The sequence below is a fragment of the Sitophilus oryzae genome, unplaced genomic scaffold, assembly GCF_002938485.1.
Source record: "Sitophilus oryzae breed Bouriz unplaced genomic scaffold, Soryzae_2.0 scaffold_815_pilon_pilon, whole genome shotgun sequence".
Taxonomy (NCBI): Eukaryota; Metazoa; Arthropoda; class Insecta; order Coleoptera; family Curculionidae; genus Sitophilus; species Sitophilus oryzae.
In genome coordinates this window covers 3,209,444-3,224,812 of record NW_022147434.1, presented here as the reverse complement: position 1 = coordinate 3,224,812, position 15,369 = coordinate 3,209,444, and the positions used below count along the sequence as shown (strand labels likewise).

Sequence of the window (15,369 nt, the reverse complement as noted above, 5' to 3'; positions counted from 1 at the left end):
TATTTCGACAGATAATGTCCTAAAAATTATAAACAATCAAGTCTACTTTTAAATTAAACTGAGAGACAGCAACTGGGACAGTAAAAGCCTGGTCTAGATTTTAACGTGTAAGACAATGATGTAGACACATTAATGACAAATCAAATGTATTAAAAAGAGATAAAAGTTGGGGTGATACATTTCTTCTATGCGGTATTGCCGGATTTTGCATCAAAATTTCAAACTGCACAAGTAGGCGTTTACGAAAAATGTTGCATCTATAGGGTTGGAACTTATTTTTCACAATCAGTTACTCATTTTACTACAGCTGTAATAGATTATACTTAAATTAAATATAGTATTATTTCAGTAGCGATGAAAGTTTTTAAAATGGTTTCTTTTTTATAAGTTATTTATTTAAAATAATATATATAAAAAAAGATAATATACTTATACTGGGCCGACAAGACAAGGTAAGAGAAAAAGTCGAAGTTTATTACCTATCCACACATATCCTTGCCTACACACGTAAAAACCGGCAACACTGTATGCTTTTTTTATTTTGTCTCTCTCTGTCACGTGATCATTTATATTTATCTCTGTCGCATGCATTAAAATACAGACCACGCAGATAAAGTGTCTAGGACCGTATGTTACTGCTTATTATATCTAAGAAGATAGAATTAGTCCTATTAGACAGTTGGTACATTTGATATTTTAACATCAATATCCCTAACCTATTTTAAAATGTACTGTTAAGTTGTCACTAAAGATGGATATAAAGATCGGCGACTGTATTTCTCGCCTGTTGGTATGAAATTAGCGCCGCTTGTAGTTACATTAAAATTTTATTTTTCGCCTTCTTCGTTTTTTATTTCAATTGTAACTGTTTCTGTATACAGGGTGGCGCACCTCATTCGCCTCGGTTTTGATTATATGAAAACGGAAAGATGTAGAAAAATTTCTGCATGGGTATGTGAGAAGAGTATGTGCATACTTTAAAATTATTTTGAATTGCACAGGGTATATCAGAACTAGGATCTACACCAAAGTTATATTTTTTCTTATGGAACACCCGGTATTTTATTTCATATTTGGATCATTGGACACAAAATAAGACATTTATTATAAGGGTTAAATATGTTGACAAGCTTTGGTTTTTGAGATATTTAAAGGTATTTAAATATGCATGCTATAATAAAAAAAATTGTCAACACCTTGTACATTGCTTTTCAGAATTAATTCTTGTGCTGACTTTTAAGCCAGAGAAATGAACTTTACTGATGAATTTCATTGCTTTATTTAATGTATACAGGGGTATCAATCAAGTCTATTTTAAATATTTATTTTACATAAACTAATAATTTACACTTCGTTATTTCAAATACAACACTAAAAAAAAAAACGATGTAGTAGTTCTTTGATTTATTTTAGGATGACTTGTAGATAAATGGAATTTCTATAAAAGAGCCAATTACAGCAAATTCATTTTGTTCACTTCCAACGACAGGTTTCTGTCTAGATTTTTTATAAACCATATTACCATAGGACAAGTAGTTTTTCAAAGGAACGGATATCTTTCAGAATAAGCCAAGAACCTTGAGGTCAAGAAGCAATTTTCCTCACAAAATAAAATCACTAGTAACGTATCCATTCGTTCCACCAGCAGATAAGTACTGTTTTATTTTTCTTCAGAAAATATTGAATACTTACTTATTAAACTATTGTAGGTAAATTTAAGTAAACTGTTATAAATCTGAATAATAATGTCCATAAACTAATGTCGATTTTGAAAATAGTTCCTAACTGTAACTAGAAAATTGCCATAGCGATACCAGCCATCTTGATTGTCATTTTATTGATTAATCGCTTTTTATTCAAAATCTGAACTAGATAGGTATAGGAAACCCTAATACAGTTTAAAAGAGCATTTAATACTGCTTTGATTTATTTAAAAAAATACAGGGTGTTGCATGTGAAATAACGAAGTTATTATGTAAAATAAATCCTTAAAATAGATCAGCAATTTTTGGTACGCCTGTATAAATTTAAGGAAGCAAGTTTATTTCTCTACCTATAAACTCAACACAAGAATTAATTCTGAAAAGTAATGTACAGGGTGTTGATAATCTATTCTATTGTAGCATGCATATTTAAATATCTTAAAAACCAAAAATTTTAAACATATTGAAAATGACTAACCTAACCTAACCCTTATAATAAATATTTTTTGGGCCCCAGAATGCAAAAATGAAATAAAATAGCGGGTATTCCATAATGAAAAATATAACTTTGGTATGGATCTTAGTTCTGAAACACCCTGTATATTTCAATATAATTTTAAATTGTACACATTGCCTCCCCACATATCGTCCCATTGCTACCAAAAGTCACTAACTTACTTTTTATTACTTCCGAGAAAAATGCGTCTAAAGATGAATTGCATTGCATAAAGATGTTATAGTTAGTAACTATTCGGTATTAAAATAAAACATAAATAGCCAGAAATCGTAGTTAATGACTTTTGCAATCGATTCTCCGCTTCAAAACATAGTTAGTGATTGAATTTGGTTGTTCGGAAAAATGTTAGTGACTTTTAGCAGCAATAGGACGAATCCTCATAAAAATTTTTATTTCTACATCTTTCCGTTTTCGTATAATCAACCGAGGCGAATGAGGTGCGCCACCCTGTATATACATACATAACAATTTATTATTTTAACATATAGGTCAATAGGCTTCTTTTATAAGATTTTTTAAATAAAACTTATTATAAAATTATATTATATGTATATTTTTGTATAATTAAAGTAAAATATAAAACAGTACAAAATAAACAGGTGTTGACTTACACTATAGAAAACTACCATTTTTAGTTTACACAACATTTATTTTTCGTAGATAAAAATCTCCGTTGGAATTTGAAAAGTGTATTTTCATACAATAGACTTTTAGTGCTGAGCGATAATAAAAATTAGACTATTATAATGTTTTTGAAACAATATAAAATTTCGAATGAATGCCGTAAATACTAATTATACTTAGGTATTTTAAGATTTACATAATAAATTATTGTTTAGATTAAATTATTTTAGTATACAACGACTGTATAAGTTATTATACAAGGTGTCCCAGAAATAAGTGCAAGTATTTTAACTGGTAGTATATTTCGGCCTGAGAAACACGCCTATGAGGTATTTTTTGCGAAAAAAAAAATTGAAAATTTGGAATTTTTTGAAAAAAATTTTGGAAATTTTTTTAGTTTTAAGTTAATAAACATGATTTCTTGATAATATGGCAATATAGGTAGTAGCTTAAATTTACATGAAAGAAAATAAAAAGTAAAATAACTCGGTTATTTTGGACTTATTTGAAAAACGACAAGGAGAAAAAACGTTTCCTTTGACCAGATTTACAACCCCTTAAAATACTTGCACTTATTTCTGAGACACCCTGTATAATTTTAAATGTTAAGTATATATGAAGGGTCCAGGGAAAAAACATGATAAGCGCTATTTTACTAGTTTTACAGGAGAGCACTGGACGGCTGGTGGTTATCAGATTCTTTCCATGTATTCTATATTATTACTAGACATATATCGTAGGATTTAACAACTTGTTGCCCTGCAGAGTTTATACATTTTGTAGGGACCAGTTCTTCTTCTTTCTCAGCCTGGTTCCATCCAGTGTTGGATATAGGCCTCTTCTAGGTTTTTCCATGCTTCGCGATCTCTAGCCAATCTTATCCATTGTCTTCCTGCCACTGTTCTGACGTATTCGACCCATCTCTCTTTTGGCCATCCCACACTTGTTGTTCCCCTAGGTCTCCATAGAGTCTTGTCACATGTCTGATCCATCGCACTTTAGACTTGCCACTCTTTTAACAACATATATTATTTTTTTTTTATTTTTTAGCGGCTAGTTAGATATTGTAATCGCAAAACATTTTCCGATGCACGTCATCAATCATATCGACATTGACACTAAACTGACTAAATTAAATGTTGGCAAAAATGTTTATATTTGTTGTGTAATTTAAGATACCTAGCAGCTCTTCATTTTACTTTGTGGAGCCAATGGTTGTAACAGATATTTTATTTAGGTTAAAGCTGCAAATATTAGTTTAAACCAAATTTTATTATCGCTATGTTGGTCACATTGCGCCGTGTTCAGCGATGTTGTCCTTTATTATTTGACAATTATTATCCTAGTATAGTATCTTATCTATGATCCTAGTGTCATTCATTATTTTGTATAATATCGTGTTGTTGTTGAATCTTTGTGAGTAATTCTCGTTTTTTGCCGATTTTCATAGTTTCTTTTTTAAAATTGTACTTTCAAGCACAAACAGTTCTTTTAAGAACTAAATTTTCGAGTTTTTGTATTGCATTTCTTGAAATTGTGTTTTGAAAATATGCCGAAGCATTTAAACAGTCGAAGAAAAGGGCTTGTAGCTTCCCTGTTTTTTTTGTTCAAACTATTTTGAACGAGAACGTCACAATAAAAGTCCTTTATTACTCTTGAGTGCAGTCAGAAAAGTAAATTTGATTGATAAGCACATTATATCACTTTCAAAGTTAGTTTAGTTTTTATTAAATTCTGTGATTATTAGTTTGTGCATTAATAGCACCCTCTTACTTGTTATTACCACTTATGGCGTTGTAATATGTACATCAATTACTAAATAACTAATAATAATAGTTAACTAATAGTTTTTGCCAATATGCTATAAAACAAATAAATCAATTAATCCCGAAAATATTATTTATTAGTTATTAAATTAAAAATAAAACGTAAAACTCTTTAAAAAATTATATAATAAATACATATGTTGTTTGTCAATTTTAAATTAAGATTCATCTCATAAATCCATCACAATCTGGCAGCGCTGTCGCTATCGCTTGTCACTCAAAGTTGATCACGTGCATCGGAAATTGTTTTGCGATTACCATATACTATAATATTGTAAAATCCTAAAATTAAGAAATTGACGCTTATCGATTTTTTCCCCTGGAATGTGATTTGATCGTAATTAGTATAATGCAACTTTAATACTAAGAAATCGTTAATACATTAACAACATTGAATGAAATTTGTTTATTGGTTTCTAGTTAGCTATGTAGTTAGACATAACTAATAGACTATTAGTTTTACTTGTAATATTTTGAAACATTTTGAAAATAGTGGAATAAAAATACAAAAGACGATCAGAAAGTTAAGAAAAATTTGTAACTTCGCTTTTTTTAATGAAACACCCTGTATATTTTAAGCTTTTTTGGCATGAACTGTTTTTGAATTTTTTGATTCATTTAATACAAAAACGACCACACAACACAGTGCTTTGGAGCCTTGGAGACAATTGTCACTAAGCATTTTGTGTGGTAGCGGTCGCAGTGATGAAACCAAAGTAATTAAAAAACGATTCACTCAAATAAAGACAAACTAAATATTATGTGTGAAATTGAAAATAAATCTTTCAAAAAAATTAAAATATAGCTTTCTGATCGTCTTTTGTATATTTTTATTGGTTATTTTTACCTGGTGGTTTAAATAAAACCTTACAACTCTTACAAGTTAAAATTTTTATTACTAAATAAGTAAGCCTACAGATATTGCAATAATTATCTCTGAAAACTTATTTAAACTGTATTTAAAAGTATATTATTTTAAATATTTAAGGTAACTGTTGAAGACGTGAAGAAAGAGTTAAGATCGCAATATAGTGAAGATCCAAATGATATTTTAGGTGAAGATTCTGATTATGATTTTGGAAGACAGCTCTCCAAAGATTTTATTGACAGAACTGGCCTTTCTGTATTTCCACAAGCATTGCTCAACGGTATTCCGTTACCATATGATAAGGTAGCGCTAAAAGTATATTATTTTTTGTATACGTTGATGATAATTGGTTAAATTAGTCTAGTCAAATTGTATTTTGGGATAGTTTTGATTTATTTTGTTCTTTATGTGTTTTGGGGCGCTGAATCTGAATCTGGTATTTGCTAACAAAATTTCATAACGGAACATTGAAAAAAATGCAGCAAAAAACGTAAAAAATTTGCAGTTTTTTGCTTATATTGCCAAAAATATATATTTTTTCAGGAATAATACTTCTATATACAAAATAAAAGTAGATGACATTTTGTACAAATGCGGTTCTTTACATTTTTTACCTCAGAAAATCCGATTAGGCTCTAAAGCTGGTTCAAGATTAGCATATTTTGAGATGCAATACAAAAACTCGATAATTTTGTGCTTAAAAGTGCATTTTTTTAAAAAAGACTATGAAAATAGGCAAAAAACGAGAATTAAAAAGATTCAACAACACGATATTTTTTAATAACTGACACTAGGATAATTGTCAAATAATAAACGACGACATTGCTGAACACGGCGCAATGTGACCAACATAGCCATAATAAAATTCGGTTTAAACTTTTGCAGCTATAATCTAGATAAAATATCTGTTACAATCATTTGCTCTATAAAGTAAAATCAAGAGCTGCGCGGTATCTTAAATTATACAACAAATTTAAACATTTTTGCCAAAATTTCATTTAGCAGGTTTATAGACTTTAGTGTCCATGTCGATATGATTGACGATTGATGACGTGCATAGGAAAATGTTTTGAGATTACAATATTTTAACCTGAAAACCTGAAAAAATATATATTTTTTCAGGAATAATACTTCTATATACAAAATAAAAGTAGATGACATTTTGTACAAATGCGGTTCTTTACATTTTTTACCTCAGAAAATCCGATTAGGCTCTAAAGCTGGTTCAAGATTAGCATATTTTGAGCTGTCGCCTCAAAATCATTTTTTTTTTCACTGAAAGACCAGATGTATACAAATTGCATTTGTAAGAAACGTACCGTAGCATCGAACACAGTTTGGAATTCAAAATGGTTAGGACTGAAACAAGACCTTTCCACTCGTACTCATTTGAATTTCTCTTTTGCTCATTATATGTAGTTTGGTTGGACTACTGGCACTTGAAAGAAAACTTTTAGTGAATGTTATCGTACAGTGAAGCAATGTTATGTGTTATATTTATAGAATGAAGATATGTATTTTCTGTACCTTAAATCTAGCGCAGTCTTATTTCTGTTGTAACTTCAGCAATAACGTCTTAATGTGCTTGGGATCTTTAAAAACATTATAATGACGGATTTTAAGTAATTATTATTCTATAAAACTTTAAGAAATTTTAATTTTCCGGTTAAAGATTGCCTATAAAGATTGAACTCTATCATACCCATTTATTGCATGATTAATAATATCAGGACACAATTTTGTTAGCTGCAAGAAAGGACATCTAGACACATCTGTTTGAGACATCTTATCCTTTGTCTGGCTTTAGAAAGAAGACTTTCTTTATATCAGGGCTACATAGCCCAATCAAAATTACCATAAGACGAATATCCTCCTCTTATTTTGAAGTAATTATTTAATGGTGCCAACGTAAGTGCTTTTTGCAATGAGGACATCGGCATCCTTCTCAGCTTGATGTGATTCAATTTTTGGCTTTTAGTAGGATAGTAATTGTATTATTGTAATTATAGTTCTGTTTTCTATCTGTACAGCGTTGTTTATTATTGCAAGAGGTTTTACTTTTTCTTTCAATTAAATTTGGTAATTTAAGTATTCCCACCCATAATGCGCTCTATACTGTTCATACATATCTCTTTTAACAGATGACGATGGATTCTTTCATCTGACTATACCTGTACTTATATTTACGCATAATTTAAATATAAATGTTACTTTTTTATTATCGGAGGTGGTATAATTGTTGAAATAACTATCTATATGACATTCAACTTGAAACTAAAAAAACACATAGTCGACTATAAATACTCGAATAATAAATTAAGAGTTTTGAAGTACAAAAAAGATATTTGCGGAGACAATCAAATAAAGGCTAATTTTAACTAGCTGTTGAGCCTGAACAGTTCTTCACAGAAAAATACTTAAATATTAAATATAGGAAATTTCTGTTCTTAATTTTGAATAGAAATATTATTCACGAAATGTTGATAAGTACTTTTAAAGTTATAAACAAAAGATCGCAAAAAAATACAATTTTTCTACGCTTGCATTTTATTCCATGTCATGAAATTTTGTTAGCAAACCTCAGATTCGAATTCAGCACCCTAAAAAACATAATAAATAGAAGAAATTGGAACTACCCCAAAACTTTTCCGTAAAAGCTTTTTTGAGTCCAATTTGACTGACTATATGGTTTTATTTTTAGGTAAATGTTGACGATTTTGAAGAAGCAGTAATTCAAGAAATAATGCAACACACAGCGTTTGTTCAAAAACAGGTTTACAGAGGAAAAGTTTCAGAGGGTCAAGATATATTTAATTATTTAATGGACCAACCTAATGTAATGCCAAGATTGAACGACAGAGTTCTAAATCGGGAAAGGTCATTTTATTTAGACATGTCTGGGAAATCTATTAGTATCACAAACCTGGAGGTATATTGTTTTTTTTTTCAATTTTTAATTTGGCGATTATGATTTTTATCTACATTTGAAAATTATTTTTGAAGGCTTTGCTGAAATTGAATATCCCAGACATGACTGCAACCGCAGTGGAAAATTTAAGATATTTTACTGTACCTAAGAAAGGAAGGCAATATCATTCCATCTCGTATTGGATTGCAGGCGATTTGGATTGTCCAAGATCAAGACAACTTCTGCTGGAAGCTTTGGAACATCTGGTAATTATTATTTCAGATGTTTTTCTATTTACAGTGTGTCTATTTCGGTTTCCACTATTTTTTGGTATAATTTGTAAAGGTTGATTCATGGTTTTTTTCTTACCTTGTAGTCATTTTTAGGGAAATTTAAATTACACTTTTTTCATACTAAGTTAAAATATTGTAATCTCAAAACATTTTCCTATGCACGTCATCAATCGTCAATCATATCGACATGGACACTAAAGTCTATAAACCTGCTAAATGAAATTTTGGCAAAAATGTTTAAATTTGTTGTATAATTTAAGATACCGCGCAGCTCTTGATTTTACTTTATAGAGCAAATGATTGTAAAAGGCAATTTTGTAATTTGACGCCATATCGGTCGCCAGTCGCCACATGGCATATGTCAAAATGTTTCTTTTTTAATTGAACCGACTGAATTGGTTTTTAATATCTCAATAATAAAGATTAATATATAATAATATGATTATGTTAAGATAATGTTTTTTTAGTGGTTACTGTAGTACTGTATTTAATGATATAGTAGCACAGATTATACAGATTATAAACTTATCGTCAAAAGCATTGTTTTAAGTGGTTCCAATTTTCGGAGTCGCGCACTAGTTAAGTTACTAGCTTGCGCACACAGCACGCCCACTTATGGCCTCTAAAATTGTGCATAGCGCCTGACCGGCCCAGTTATTACGCTGTTTAAACGCGAGTTTATTTTTGCGCACAGGAAATTTTACTCCTTTACTCATCGTCATAAAAAACAAATTTCATACCACGAATTAGGGGCAAGATTTTTATCTGTATACATATAGTATACCTAATCTGTGATAGTGGTGGATCTACATCATTAAATAAAAAAAAACTAAAGAAAGGGTCTGGACATCATGGAAACACTTTCTTTAGTTAGTTTTGTTTGACATTTCATTTGAGGCATTTGAACTTAATTTGAATTTTGACGTTTTTTTGTGCCTTTTGAGTTTATGTTATTTCTTGATTGTTTTACAATTGGTTTTATCTAAAGTGTATAAATGTGGATAGACGTGTCGTAAAGTGAAAATTTTGTGTGTGAATCTTTGAAAGAGACTTCAAAAATAGTTACATTTGTTCCGACCGTTATCTGGAAAAAAACATGGGAATTAATTTAACAACTTACTAAAAAATAATTATATAATATAAATCATACCAAATAAACTTTTAGTCACGTAAATAAGCTTGACCAGCACAGAGTTGCCGACTTTATTTATTTTCTTTTAATCAAAATATTTTAGGAAACAAAAATTAATTAATCATAAATATATAAACAGTTATTATTTACATCAACAAAACTCACCTTCTTAAAAGTAGTCGGGTGACAAAAAGGGCCATTATTACGGGTTTCTCATTCAAAATATTCTAATAAGCTTGCGATGAGTTTTTAGCAATGGCTGTTAAGTTTGGCATCTTGTAAACTTTGCACTACAAGCGGTTCTAAAAAGAACCATTGTCGACTCCAAGGTCTGCTAGTAAAAAATATTAAAGCTTAAAAGTATTATAACACATTTCACTTAAACCGAAAATTTGTAATACAAGTTTTGACACAAAAAGTGTCAAAACGACTCAAAATGTCAGGAAATAAATAAATGTGACAACTTGACATTTTTACAGAGTTACGACCTAAATCGCCAGCGGGAAATTTAAATTCCAGTTAGTCACACTGGGCCGAATATGTCCAGGGTTGGCAACATGAATTTAATAATCGCACCCTTGATGACGTAACTAAAAGTTTATTTGGTATCGAATATACTGTCAGATGAAGTAATCCAATCAACTTTGAAATTCATTTACAGTTACCTAATTATGTTTTATTTCATGTATATTTACATTTTATTTACTACGTGTCAAGTCATTATGAATCAATTGGATATATTAATTCTTATGAACTTTACACTTTACTTAATTGTCATATTAAAGTACCTTCGCGGTCGCACTAATTTTGTTTCTTATTTACAATTTTTATGCATTAAATAAAGATACTTAATATTTCTATTTTAGAAGTTAGAAAGTGACATAAGAGTAAGTTTTCTACCAAACGTCAACGGAAATAAGAACAATTTGTATAATAAACTGGTCTTGGCTTTACTTGAAGTGCTGCCCTCTGATGGAGCTTTAAATACGATGCTCGCGCTTTTGAGAGATCCAGATACTAACGAAAAATTAGAAAAAGGTGACAAGTTGGACATTTCAGTAAGAAACCCATATATTCCATTGAAATGTTTTTTACTGATCTGAACATTATCTTTTTAAGTCTGAAGTTTGGTCCAGAGTCGAAGCGCAGGAACTTAATTTAAAAATGCTCAGAGTCTACAGTCAAAAAGTACTGAATCTTAAAGCATCTGAACGTGCCATTGTTGCTAATGGAAGGGTACTTGGTCCATTAAACGAAGATGAATTGTTTACAGGGGATGATTTTTCCTTATTGGAAAGATTTACCGGTGCTTCATATTTAGATAAGATAAATGCCGCTATTGCGGCTACAGATGACGACGAAGATTATGGTAAGTAGCAGATGTTATAGGTTTCTTATCAACACACACACACACACACATTTTGTACGGTTATGGGACGATTTCAGAACTTCAGCTGATAATACAATTTGTTGTACAAAAACCGATGGCGGAAATCTACATCAAGTTGAAACGCTTCTCTGGTCGTTTTTTGTATGCTATTTATGTTGTACCGGGATGGTATAATCATTTAAAATAACTAATTTCAGTAATAATACTGTTTAGTTAGCGGATAATTGCACAAAAATTTACTTAATTTGTGAGACAAAAATAAATTATTTTTATCTTTCATTATCTCTTACATGGTTTCTCTCTCGGTTTCTAGTTGACAATTATTGTTGCGTTGTAAATCAGTCATATTCTAACTTTATATAAGCAAATTTAGCGAACTATCTGAACTATACTTACCTTACTAGTTACCTACACAAACCTAACCTAACCAAATTAAATTTTTATTTATTACTCGGAGACTTTGAATAAAAAGATTAAGGAAGGAGCGTAATGCTATCCATGTATTCATGCATGGTGGGCTAAAAAAGGACTCTAGGGTGGGGATCCTTGACAGTTCTGTTTGACGATTAATTTGACACATTTGAATTTGATTTGAAATTTTGTGGATTTGTCAGTCTTTACCCATAGTCTTTACGGAGCTCATTTTATGTTATTTATTATTTATTCTACCACTGATAGTTGTATAAAGGTAGTAAATCTAGATGGAAATTGTGGCAGAACTTAAATTAACAGTGACACTATTGCGATTTGTCGAAAAAGACTCTAAAATAGTAGGTTATGTAGCGTGCGGTAGATCTCGGTCAAAAATCGAGTGAAATAATGGAACAGCTTTTCGCTATTAAGTGACTATATACTATCCATACGTGTAGTAAACCGATTATTCTCTATTAATATGATTTTTAAATAAATCTGTACACTGATAGTATATAATTTTAATGTTTTTCTTAACATCTATCATAATTTTTTTTAAATAAATAATCATATTACTTACATTAGGAGCTTTGAAAAGTTTTGGGTTACTTTTCTTTCTTCGCTTTTTTTTCATTGAAATATCCACTTCTATAGCCAGATACCGAGGTATTTCTACTGTATAGTTTTTTTTTCACTATGCTCATTGTTATACTGCTAAAAATTCAACAAATTAACTATAATTTTAGCAAAAACTAAGTTAAACCGTATAATAACAATGAAAATATAGTATCCCTATCGATCGCAGTGCCTCTACTGTCAAACCGAGGAACCTGCTTAAAAGTGGGGACAGAAATTTCAAATATGCCCATACCTCCTTTTTTAAGCCCTCCATAGTTGTATGATATGTGACACCCGGACTACAAAAATGTGCTAATAAAAAATAAAGTTTTTTTTTTACCTTTTGTCTGTTATTATTGCATTTTTCTTCGTCATCTAATAATATTGCAAGGAGCAGTGCCTCTTCTTTTAATAATCGATCCATTGAGACACTTTTTTACGCACTAATCACACCGCGATTCAAAATAAAATATCGCCTGTATATTATGTTCACTTCCTTCTCGATCGCGTATATGTGTTCTCCGCTTTACACGTTTTGAATAAAATTAGAACAACACTGATAAACCGGAATTTAAGTCGGCCATTTTTGGTCCCCATCGCGCTCGATCTAAGTTTTTTGATATGCTTCTTCCTTAATCTTTTTATTCAAATATATGTTTATGTTGTAGTAATAATAATACTAATTTTCCTTTTGCAGCAATTACTAGCAATACCATTTTAAAAATCGAACCGCTACTGGTTTCGAAGTCGTCAAGTAAATCACGTTTTGATGTTTCGTACAGTTCAGATGAACATTCAGTTCTAAAAATTCCCGCCCAACATCCGGATAGGGTAGCCTTCGATTTAGTTGCTGTGGTTGATCCAGTGTCGAGAGGAGCGCAAAAATTAGGGCCTATTTTACAAGTATTAAGTGAGGTACTGAATTGTAACATAAAGGTCTTTTTGAATTGTGTGGAGAAAAACAGTGACATGCCTGTGAAAAGGTAAATATATTTTTATAATTACTTTATGGCGCCCGAGTTGGCTTGGAAATGAAGTTCGCTGTCATTTTATTTGTAAAATTATATGGCGAATGACATCGTTCGACCATTTCCAAGCTAACTTGACGACTTTTTTTCGATCGTCCTGTGTTTATATTAAATATAAAGCTAATTAAATTAACTATAATAATAATAGTCGATTATTATTGCATATATTAATATAACAGTAATATACCGGGTGCGTCCCAAAAGTGGCTCACCCCTATTTTTTCAGTTAAAAAAACGAGATTTGGTATGTTAGTATATGACATAAATTATGATTAATTGACGTATTCAATTGCTTTCGGTCTCTTCCTGCCGTTCTCGCCTGCGGCTCGTGTCATAAACTTCATCCGCGTGAATAACAGCCACCATTATATGCTCATTGAATAATAAATCGTCCCATTGCTGCCAAAAGTCACTAACTTACTTTTTATTACTTCCGAGAAAAATGCGTCTAAAGATGAATTGCATTGCATAAAGATGTTATAGTTAGTAACTATTCGGTATTAAAATAAAACATAAATAGCCAGAAATCGTAGTTAATGACTTGCAATCGATTCTCCGATTCAAAACATAGTTAGTGATTGAATTTGGTTGTTCGGAAAAATGTTAGTGACTTTTGGCAGCAATAGGACGAAATATACTAGTATACAATATTAAATGCAAATTTAATTTTGATTATTTCAGCTGGAGGGCTGTCTATGCGGTATGGCGCCGCATAGACAGTAATGTATAATATGTAATTTTCCATGATGCTTCACTACTTAACAGCCCTTGCATCATATTTTTGTCCCATTAGAATGACTCTCTAAACTGCTTCCATTCATTGCAGAGGAACAGTGTGTTTTCGACACTATCAACTTCCTTGCAATACATGCACAAGTTTGAGGTAGCAAAAAACTCTCCCTTTTATATAAATAGCTGTTAAGGCATTCGTACCCTGTCAATGACTGAGTTAGAAAATAGTCGGTCTCTCCAAAACTTCTGTCTATACAGGTATTAATGTCTGGTATGAGATCGTGTGTCTCTATCATATCTATCTAGATCCCACTCCTTTTGCCATTCATTCATCAGTATGCTTCTTGCCTCCAGTTTTGATATCCCTCCAGTTTTGATATCCCTCCAGTTTTGGTGTCCCTCTCTTCTCTCCTCTACAAGTAGGTGAATAGAAGGCACCCCGGATATGAAGTTTAATGCTTCAGCGGAGACGGTTCTATATGCATTGCAGATCTTGAGGTGCAATTTACGGTGCATAGCTTTAAGTTTTTGCCTTAATGATATTGCGAAGTGCCACACTGGTGCGGCATATAACAGTTGAGAGAGTGCTACACAGGCTAGGATTCTATATTTAGAAGCAATTGACCCTCCTATATTAGACATCAACCTACCCAGTGCGGTCAAAGTTTTTTCCACCTTTCGTATGACTTGATTTATATGATTTTAATTTTGATTACCATTAAATGGTAACAAGTAATATTAATCAATGTTTTTTTATTGTCAAATATGATTATTTTATATATTTTTTTTTTATTAGTTTCTATCGGTTTGTCGTGGAGCCAGAGATACAGTTCTCGGAAGATGGTAAACAATTACCGGGACCAATGGCCAGGTTTAATAATATGCCGTTGTCTCCATTATTGACACAAAATTATCATGTCCCAGAAAACTGGTTGGTTGAAGTAGTTCGATCCGTTTATGATTTGGACAATATTCGTCTGGAGAATGTTGAAAGTAATGTACATAGGTAAGTACTTTTATAAATGCATTTGTTCCTCAATTTTATGTTTGTCTTCGAGATGTTTTAGGAAGCTTCAGCGAGCGCGGCTCCAATATTGTTCTTATGCTATGTTGGCTGCCATGTTCGCATTTAGGTTTACAGGGAAGATCAATAAGTAATAATAACAGCTTTTAACTTCTAATTTGTATTTTCTGTTTTTCACCTTGATAAAAAGAACATTATTCATTTGTAATATGTACTATGCTATGCCGGGTCCATATCAAGACGACAAAAAGTAAACACGATTTTGAAACAAAAACAAGACAAACTTGTCACAAAA

The 15,369-nt window shown here is 31.1% G+C and overlaps 1 protein-coding gene across 2 annotated transcripts in view; it reads left to right on the top strand.

The window, feature by feature from the left end:
• Positions 1-15,369, top strand: part of LOC115889519 (UDP-glucose:glycoprotein glucosyltransferase) — a 30,893-nt gene that overhangs the window by 5,367 nt on the left and 10,157 nt on the right. For both annotated transcript variants that reach the window (XM_030909541.1, XM_030909540.1), the window contains exons 10-16: positions 5,659-5,841; positions 8,240-8,467; positions 8,542-8,712; positions 10,738-10,929; positions 10,991-11,240; positions 12,988-13,273; positions 14,847-15,056. In XM_030909541.1, coding sequence (XP_030765401.1) covers positions 5,659-5,841; positions 8,240-8,467; positions 8,542-8,712; positions 10,738-10,929; positions 10,991-11,240; positions 12,988-13,273; positions 14,847-15,056 — 1,520 coding nt within the window. The remainder of the gene's footprint in view (positions 1-5,658; positions 5,842-8,239; positions 8,468-8,541; positions 8,713-10,737; positions 10,930-10,990; positions 11,241-12,987; positions 13,274-14,846; positions 15,057-15,369) is intronic.